At 39.1% G+C, this 9,024-nt stretch overlaps 2 protein-coding genes across 2 annotated transcripts; one reads left to right on the top strand and one right to left on the bottom strand.

Annotated features, from left to right (window-relative positions):
* Nucleotides 1-769: 769 nt before the first annotated feature.
* Nucleotides 770-4,587, top strand: LOC119834272 (glutamate receptor ionotropic, kainate 2-like). The gene is made up of 10 exons (XM_038358608.1): nucleotides 770-851; nucleotides 1,161-1,321; nucleotides 1,448-1,750; nucleotides 1,837-1,952; nucleotides 2,275-2,442; nucleotides 2,747-2,976; nucleotides 3,229-3,437; nucleotides 3,698-3,820; nucleotides 3,950-4,098; nucleotides 4,344-4,587. The coding sequence occupies exons 1-10, from the start codon at nucleotides 770-772 to the stop codon at nucleotides 4,585-4,587; spliced, it is 1,785 nt and encodes a 594-aa protein (XP_038214536.1).
* Nucleotides 4,588-4,883: 296 nt separating this feature from the next.
* Nucleotides 4,884-7,614, bottom strand: LOC119834398 (neuronal acetylcholine receptor subunit beta-3-like). The gene is made up of 6 exons (XM_038358751.1): nucleotides 7,549-7,614; nucleotides 7,163-7,353; nucleotides 6,686-7,000; nucleotides 6,101-6,354; nucleotides 5,558-5,765; nucleotides 4,884-5,127 (listed from the first exon to the last, which is right to left on the bottom strand). Exons 1-6 carry the CDS (start codon nucleotides 7,592-7,594, stop codon nucleotides 5,017-5,019), a joined length of 1,125 nt encoding a protein of 374 aa, XP_038214679.1. The 5' UTR covers nucleotides 7,595-7,614; the 3' UTR covers nucleotides 4,884-5,016.
* Between the last annotated feature and the right edge of the window lie 1,410 nt (nucleotides 7,615-9,024).

Raw genomic sequence — 9,024 nt, forward strand, 5'->3', positions numbered from 1 at the left:
TAAGAGGCAATGTACATAGATATGTAAGGTATGTTTTGGCAAAATAAAGATTTTATTATTATTATTATTATTATTATAGATTCTTGTTTGAGCTGTGACCTTGGATGAATGGCATTATAAAAAATACATATATTATAATGCATACGAAATAAAATGTTTTAGTAGTTTGTTATCTCTATGAAATCCTTTCATATCAAAATATAAGTGTGCAGTTTTTGTATAGGAAGATAGGTACGTGTATTTTATATCTTCCAGAATGAGTAGATAATAATCATTGATGTAAATAATGAAAAGTTATTGAGAAGGACTCAGCTACTACGTCAAATTTCAATAAAATTTTCTTCCAACTCTATATACATAATAATATAAATATAACTAACAAGACCCGTCGTTGTCCTGTCTTCGTGCGAGTTTCCTGTAGTTCACGTGTGATGCTGTGACCTAGGAAAATACCTATAGGTTCATGTGTATATAGATATAGAGATTAATATTAGTTAAATAGTGATTGTATGACGAGGTGTAGTTACAGCTGGCACGGTTTCTTTACATTTAAGCGGAACTAAATGTTGTACCGCCGCCTACCCATGTCATGTGTAAATCTGAGCCATGAATTCATTGCATTTTAATGTAACTCAAACGAATGTTGGATATGCGATTCAATTTTACACTAATTATATTGAAGTATGAATTATAGGTAGTTTAAGCATTGGCTCAATTTATGTTGTTAAATCTAGTCTGTTGACAGACTGTGGTTTGTGAGTTGTAACTGATGGATTGGTTTACCTTTATACTGACGTATTTCGCGTCAAAAAACCTGTCTCTTATTACGGCATTTCTGTGCTGGACTCCAGGTATACAGGGAAGAAGTACTGTATAAAAATAGTTTATAAAACCTGATTTTTGGTGGCTTTTAACGGTGATATTTTTTAATGCTCTATTCGTTTCTTCATCAGAAACTAAATTTGAAATAACCTTAAAGAAACGTTTTATTTTTACCGCCCACTTATTAGCTAATATTGTAATGGAAGGATTTAGGTATTGCTGTTTGCTGAACAATTTAGAAATTACGTTGTGTTGTAATATACGATATTTGTTAATAAGTAAATAGATGCCATAAGTTGCCGATTTGCCTTTTCAAATATATGCAGTCTAATTTTCAGAAAATGCAACTAAATTAGTGTCGCTCGCAGGCTCAATGGAGCTTAGAATTCGAGTGCACAATGACTTCCATAAGTTACCAGAGCTACCTGCATATCGCAATTACCGCGAAGGCATAATTTTAGACATTGCGTGTGCTGGAGTGGAGAATGTTCTTTATGAGGTAAGACTGAAAAAGCCAAAAATAGATAGACGATTCGTATAACGCAGTAAACAGTGCTTCAGTATCAACAAAATTTGAATATATTTATTATGTAAAATCTTTGAGTTATATTATTAGTGATTTTAGGCCTCCAAAAGCCGTGCGTTCAATCACCGCCACTCCTGGCTACTTCTACACGAAGCCTCACAAAATATGACTTATTTAGAAGAGATACTTCAGGACACTGTTATACTTCCTGACTCTGATGTCGTGGTCGCATTTGAAGACACCATGTTTGACGTGTACAAAATTAAAATTGGCGAACCCTTAACTACTCTGAACCTAGATATGGATGAAAGAAGAGATATGGCTGAATTGCAAGCGAGACTACCTTCAGCGGTGTCCAGGAGGAAGAATTTGCACAACTTGTATTTGAAAGCAGCCACCATTGTTAGTTAATTCTTAAGTATATTGATTGACTTATTTGTCGCTTGCCTCCTTGTAAAGTCACAGGGCTTATAATAAAGTCTTTTCAGGTAAGTCAGCCACAGTACTTCAAGGGCTGGTCAGATCTGACAAACCGACAAATTGACACATTTCCAAAGCTCACGTATCCGCTCTTAATGATTTTAGCTGAGGATCTCCATTTTCGGTAATATTTTTCTCATATACAAATAGTGATTATATGCTACCAATAAAGTAATCTTTTAAGCTGTATTCAAATACAGCGTAAAAAATTACTTTTTTTAGTTAGTTTAGGTTTAGTGGCTCAAGCCAAAATGCGGGCAAAATACTACTTCCAACCGGCTCCAATAAAAGGAGGAGCTTATCATTTCTCCTGTTTTTTATCATTTTTATTTGAATGATGATGCCTCTCGTATGGAACCGTTTAGTTTTCGTCTAGTTCTGACAATTTGAAGACTGTTTAGTTTTTTAAATTGTTATGATAAATCGTGTTTCATGCTTCTGAAAAGCTACAACTTGAAGCAAATAGACCTCTACGGCGAAGAAAGGAACGGGTCTTTCAACGGGTTGGCGGGGATTCTGCAGCGGCAGGAGGTGGAGGTGGGAGTGACCTCCATGTTCATGAGGAAGGATCGCTGGCGTGTGCTGCACTACTGCTCCGAGACTGTTGAGCTAGTGTAAGCAGACTTATTTTTAGTCTAATTTTATGTCGAGGAAGAAGTCACAATATGACTGACTTCATTTATTAATGCTAAAGGGAGAATTCAATGGTCAATTGGTTTCGTACATAATCTGGAATATGAGATTTTTCTGGGTCAATCAAAAAAGCTACCACTTTAATAACATTTTTGTGTAATAATAAAATTTCACATTGCTGCAAATAATATTATATACTAGCTGTTGCTTGTTGTATATAAACCAATAAAACGTCATAGGAGCGGCTCCAAAAGCGTGTGCGTCATTACAACATCTGGATTGCAGCGGCGCCTTTATCTTCCGGCAACCTTCCCAGTCAGCTGTATCCAACGTGTTCCTGCTTCCGTTCAGCGCGGGCGTTTGGGCGGCAGCCGGCGGCGTGTTCGTAGGCGCCGGCGCGCTGCTCGCCACGCTCGGCCTCGTGGCGCGCCGCAGGGCCTTCTGTGACGAGACCGCGCCTCGCCTGAACCTCGCTGAGGCGTTCACGTTTGCTGTTGGCGCTGTTTGTCAGCAAGGTTTTGATGCGCTTAATATGAGAAACGATTGTGCTATTGTTTTGGTCACAGAATTGGCAAATTCAATTCAGCAACTCGATTTAATTTATCAAGACAAAATGTTTCTTTCTCAAACTTTAAATTGCGAAAAACAGCTACTCTCAGTGTGCTCAACAACATGATATGAAAATATGAAAGAAAATATCAACTAATAAGTTCAATAAACAGAATTTTAACTATTTTTCAGTAGCAAGCTATCGCGTTTATTCCCAGGTTCCGACCTATCACCACAGATTCTGTCAGCCCGCATCCTCATGCTGTTCACGTTGCTCTCCTCGCTGTTCGCGTTCACGTCGTACTCCGCAAAGATAGTGTCCATTCTACAAGCACCCAGCAACGCCATACAAACCATAGACGACCTCACGCACTCGCCCATGGGCATGGGGGTGCAAGAGACTACGTATAAAAAAGTTTATTTCGCTGTCAGTATCATTTATTGAGCATTATATAATTTGTTCACTATAGACAAACTATAAACTGTTAATAACTTTAACTTAGAATATAGTAAAATACTCGTATTAAATAAATGTTATTATATTATTTTCTGAATATTTCTATTTCTCTTTATAGTGATTATTAGCTTAGTTTAACATAGTATTATGTTATCTGTGGTTTAACATTAATTAACAATCATAATATTAAGCTCTATTTTAGTATTTTTAAGCTTGTTACAATGTCCCAGGAGAGCACGGACCCCGCGACCCGACGGCTGTACCGACGCAAGCTGCAGCCGCTCGGAGACGGCGCTTATTTGAGCGTCGTGGAGGGCATAGACCGCGTCCGAAAAGGACTTTTTGCATTTCAGGTTGTGCTGTTAATCTAGGCTAATGATCAAGGCATAAAAGAATATGTTTACTCTTTATGTTTCAAGGAATGCTTTCTTAAGTCTAAGTATTTGGTTTAAGCTCTTATCCCATTTATTGAATGAAAACAGGTGGAGCAAAGTTCTGGCTATGACGTAATCAGCAGAACGTACACGGAGCGAGAGAAGTGTGGACTCAAGGAGATCCAGGCCTTCAAATTGCCAATGGTAGCTGTGCCCATTCGAAGACATTCCGGATATCGGGATTTATTTGCGGCAAGGTGTAATATCTATTTACAAATATTTTATGGTTCACCTTTCATATCTTTAGAAATACTTTTTGATTAGCGGAATTGAGTAATTCACCAGCAAGTAACATACGAAACATACGAATATAGGAGCTATTAAACTTCAATAATTATTTCATGCTTCGGCCAATGCGGCAGAGTAAAAAAAAAATTGCACTAGCGGTAAAAAGATCAAAACCCATCAATCATTTATTACGAATAAGAAATATTGCGGTCAGGCTCCGCTGGCACCGCGAGACGGGGCTGATGGACCGCGTGCGGCGCACGTGGCTGGCGCGGCGCGCGCGCTGCGACGCGGGCGGCGGCGGGTTCGTCAGCGTGGGGCTCGCCGACGTGCTGCCCGCGCTCGCCGCGCTGCTCGCGGGCGCGCTGCTCGCCGCCGCGCTGCTGCTGCTCGAGCTCGCCTGCACGCGCACGCGCGCCTCGCTACACTCGCTGCACTGCTGCACCAGCCGCGTTTAATGCTCATAGTTGTCGAGGAATTGTAGTCAAACAAAATAAATAGATTTGCTTTTTTTCTTTTCATGTGTGTATTATGTTTTAAATTGATAAAGCTAAAGTAACTGTTTTGTTGTTGATGTTCTTTTGTTATTGTATTATTCTTATTTTACATAAGAGGTCAATGAATTCAACACGTAATTTATTCATGCAGATGTAAAACAAAATACTTACTAATTATTACAAATTCAATGTTTTAGTAAATATGAGATTATGCTTAAAATTAGAATGTTGTAAAATTATACCCATTGAATGCTGAGGAAATTAAAAGAGAACAAGCATTTTACTACTTATATTTACACGCACACTCACACACACATAATTAAAAAGTTACAATATATTCACTCAATAGAAAGTGCTGGTAAAGTCTTGACGTTAAGTTTGTCTGGACAATTAGAGGTAAATACAAAGAACAACGAAGACGGTGAACAGCAGCAGCGTGAGCAGCACGTAGTCGAGGAGCTGCGCCGCCGCCGCCCACGCGCTGCATTCCACTGCAGAGCCCTGAGGAATCGGTCAGATATATTCAATATAATCTAGTACACTATGTTGTAATTGTAATATTTACTGAAGTACCTATGTATTGTGTTATAATTGTCGTGGAAGACATGATATTAAGAAAATTAAACAAAATATAATCCTTATCGTTTTTGCTGATCACACGTTATTATTGTATTCTCATGCATCCTAACAATAACTTTTGCATTTCCTATAACTACAGTACAAGTACGAATAACATTGAGTCATTCATAACAGTACAACTGTATAAGAATTGAAACGCAAATTCTGCAATGATAAAGATGCAAGAAAATTTACACTCGCATAGATTTTCTATAAAATAAATATCGCACACTTTTCGACTTGACATTTTCTCTATTACCGTTCCTAATGAGTTCTTATTTATACAAGAATTTTAACGGTGCAGAGGTGTTACCTCCGGAGGTGAAAGTTTAACAATCGTGGAGACGGTAGTGACGAGCGAGCGCAGCAGGTGCGGCGGCGGGCGCGCGCAGGCCGCCACGCGCAGCACGAGCGCGCCGCACGCCGCCGCCGCCGCGCTCGCGCCGCTCACCACGCACATCAGCGACATCGCTAGCGGCGCGCTCGACGCGCCTGGCACACGGACCAGCGCTGATATTAACCTGCAAGACAGTTCGTTTATCTAGCTGCTATTTTAAAAAGGGTACACAAAAGAAACTTGAGTCAAGTCAATTTAGACAACACCAAAACATCATCGAAGCTTTTGTAGTCTTCCTATTTCGAGGAATATTTGAGATTTGAAATTTGACGCATATTTAATACGTTTAGCTAAACTACTAGTCTAGTAATTTAACTTTCCTAATTCCCAGTGCTTTATGTGTTTTATCAAATCAAATGATAGTATTATAATTGTTTTGAGGGTGCTGCGGATTTTCTGATGATGATGATGATCAACTAAACTGAAAAATTATACATATATATGTATTAGCTTCATTACCACAATGAGGCAATAACCGCAGCAGCAGCACACAAAGGTGGCCTCGTAGCTGGGGGCAGCATCGCCGCGGCCACCAGCAGCACAGTAGCCGTTACCATCACGGTGCTGACGGCCAGCGCATGCGCCGCCGCCCGCCGCCGCAACGTCACCGTCCACTGCACCACGCCCTGGTCGGTACCCGCCCCGTTCCACGTGCTCACCATGCCGCGCAGCTTAAGTAGCTCCCAAGATCCAGACTCAAACACTGTTGCGTGCTGAAAATATCACGTATCTATACGTAGTAGTAATACAGTATTATGTTATCTGTGGTAGTAGGCATTTTAAGCGAGTGGACGGTTATGTAATTAAGAGGCGTTGCAAAAACGAAAATTTTATTTTCTTCATCCTTACAGATATTATAAATACTAAAGTGCTACGTTTGTTTGTTTCATCGCAGCGGTGCGATGTGATATCTAATCTGTCTGAAGATAATAAGTGACATAGGCTACTTTTTACCGCGCTGAAACATCTCAAATCTACAGGAATTTAGTTGGAGCGGGCAGGAAGCTAGTAACTCTGTAAATCTCGTAATACATATAGACATACCTGAAATTCACTTATCGTTATATTTATTTCATCTGAAGAATGCGATCGCGAACCAAACGTGAACACTGCCTGTTGCTGGTCCGTGGGCCACTCCAGAAGCTGCAAGTTGATTGGAGCCTTAATGTCGAGGTGGGCCAACCAAGAGATTTGGCCGTTACTGGAGAGCATGGCTCGTAAGCCTGTGTCCATCTCTGGTCCAAGCGTGGCGGTGCTTAGGATACTGATGTCCGGCACCCACAACCGGTCTGCCGACGTTAACGCCGTGTCACACCCCCAGTCTGAGGCGTTCCATGATACGCGTTTGTCTTCCCAGCTCTGAAGAGTTATAATTTAAATAACTCTAACTTGCCATGAACATTTAAAATATTAGTTTTGCTTTATTTTATTTTCATTTCATTCACTATTGTATTTAAACTTATTTTGATCTGTGACATATTTATATGTGATGATATCTTCCAAAGAGCAAGATGAACTTACTAGACGTAAATCCGCAAGCAACCGCAAAGTTGCGCTGCTGTCGTAGATAGAGGCGTGTCGCACGTTCAACGCTGCTCGCACATAGACAGGAGTTGACGGTAATATTTCACGGTCATATTCCGCGAGCAATGTATCCAGCTGCGTTGAGAACGATGTCATGTTGTTGCAGGTGCATGTTGCAAGTCTGCATCCTAATAGCAGAATATTGTTAAACCACAAGAAGATTTTGTTAATATAAAATACTACCCGTTGCAACGGAACCGTTTTAAAAGAATCCGAGAACACTTCTGCAGCGATGTACTTTTTAGGTATGCAGGATAAAAATATGTATATTTATTTTAAGTATATTTTGCACAAAAACTTATTTAAAAACGGCAACAAATTACCAAATAATATGAGAACAGATATAAGCACGAGCTGCCTGGCCGCCATTTTGTGAGGACTAAAACAACGGTTATTCTTATCACTAATGTTCTCAACATTTATGAGATAGTATATGGGTAATAATTTTTAGTTAAATAAATAAATTATTTTGTGGCACAAATTTAAACATTTGTGTCTTTGACACTCAAACTAGCAGACAAAATCTTTTACTGAATGCATATTGGTGAACAAAAGGAATGAGGATTTGTGTTGGATCAGTAACTTACCTAAGATAGAACGACGAACTTCCATCCACGTCTCTCTTAAACATGACGGATCCATCATCAGCACAAAATTGTGTTAAAGTACCTACATTAATGCAATGCTTGTTCATACAAATTCGGTCGATTTGAATCTCGCTTAATATCACGTTGGGGGTCTCGACAAATATCACATAATATTAAATTGAGTAAATTATGATCTTTACTAATAAACAGTACAGAAATTTTTAAATGAGATTTGTCTTAACTATTGAAAAACAAAAGCACTCAATATATATATTTTTATTACTATATAGTATAAAACAAAATCGCTATCTGTCCCTATGTTCCTATGTATGCTTAAATCTTTAAAACTACGCAACGTATTTTAGCATAGGTAATTAAATAAAGATTGTGAATTAGAATATTTTAAAACTTTGTCATCGTTGGAATAGTTGGTTCTTGACTTTAATTAATGTAAGTACAGAAATTGTACTCGTTGAAGTCACAATATATACTGTACCGTAAGATAAATCAGTAGTCAGATCAATAACTGATGGGATTTTTTTATGGCAGAGCGGGCAGCCGAGCTAGTGGATCACCGGTTGAAGCAACGCCACCGCCCATGAGCAATTAACAAAACTGTTACAGATTTTGTGAACCTGTTGTCGGTTTTAAATATTCTTCTTCTTCAAATTCTTTGTTTTCAAATAATGTAGTCTGGTTTTCAAGTAACGCTGAGGGCACGCTGAGTCGGTGCTGCGGCTGCAAAGAGGATTTGAGTTTTCTATATATTGCTCTTAATAATATATAAGATACAAATAGTTTGCAAACCGCTGACAAGTGGCAATGCGTGGGAGCTTTATCGGATGCTGTGTCCGGCGCCGCAAGGACATAAAATTCCCATACTTCCTATATTCAACTCGTTCCTCATATAAATAATATCAAAAATGCTTAATTTAAACCGAAACTGTTTATCTGGTAAGTTACGGACAGAAACATAATATCTATAAATATACGCTAATATACGCTAGGTACAAAAAAAACGCATTTTTGCACCACCGTGGTCCCGCCCATAGACGTTTAAGGTCTATAAATAAAAGGATCTGAATCTAAAAAGGCATCAAATAATGTCTGTGCCACAAACGTAAAATCGTTTCTGCGCCTGATCTCTTCGTCGTGTTGCATTATTATCCGTTCAAGCTCCGGACTATTTGTGAGAAGGCGAAACTTGTACAA

Source organism: Zerene cesonia, chromosome 19 (genome assembly GCF_012273895.1).
Source record: "Zerene cesonia ecotype Mississippi chromosome 19, Zerene_cesonia_1.1, whole genome shotgun sequence".
NCBI classification, from domain to species: domain Eukaryota; kingdom Metazoa; phylum Arthropoda; class Insecta; order Lepidoptera; family Pieridae; genus Zerene; species Zerene cesonia.

Coding starts and splice junctions, on each gene's coding strand:
- LOC119834272 (XM_038358608.1), top strand. CDS start 770: ATGGATTGGTTTACCTTTATACTGACGTATTTCGCGTCAAAAAACCTG. Junction 2,977..3,228: donor TGGCGCTGTTTGTCAGCAAG/GTTTTGATGCGC, acceptor GTTTATTCCCAG/GTTCCGACCTATCACCACAG. Junction 3,821..3,949: donor AAGGACTTTTTGCATTTCAG/GTTGTGCTGTTA, acceptor GAATGAAAACAG/GTGGAGCAAAGTTCTGGCTA.
- LOC119834398 (XM_038358751.1), bottom strand. CDS start 7,594: ATGGCGGCCAGGCAGCTCGTGCTTATATCTGTTCTCATATTATTTG. Junction 7,354..7,548: donor ATCTGTTCTCATATTATTTG/GTAATTTGTTGC, acceptor TTCTGCTATTAG/GATGCAGACTTGCAACATGC. Junction 5,766..6,100: donor GCGGTTATTGCCTCATTGTG/GTAATGAAGCTA, acceptor ACTGTCTTGCAG/GTTAATATCAGCGCTGGTCC.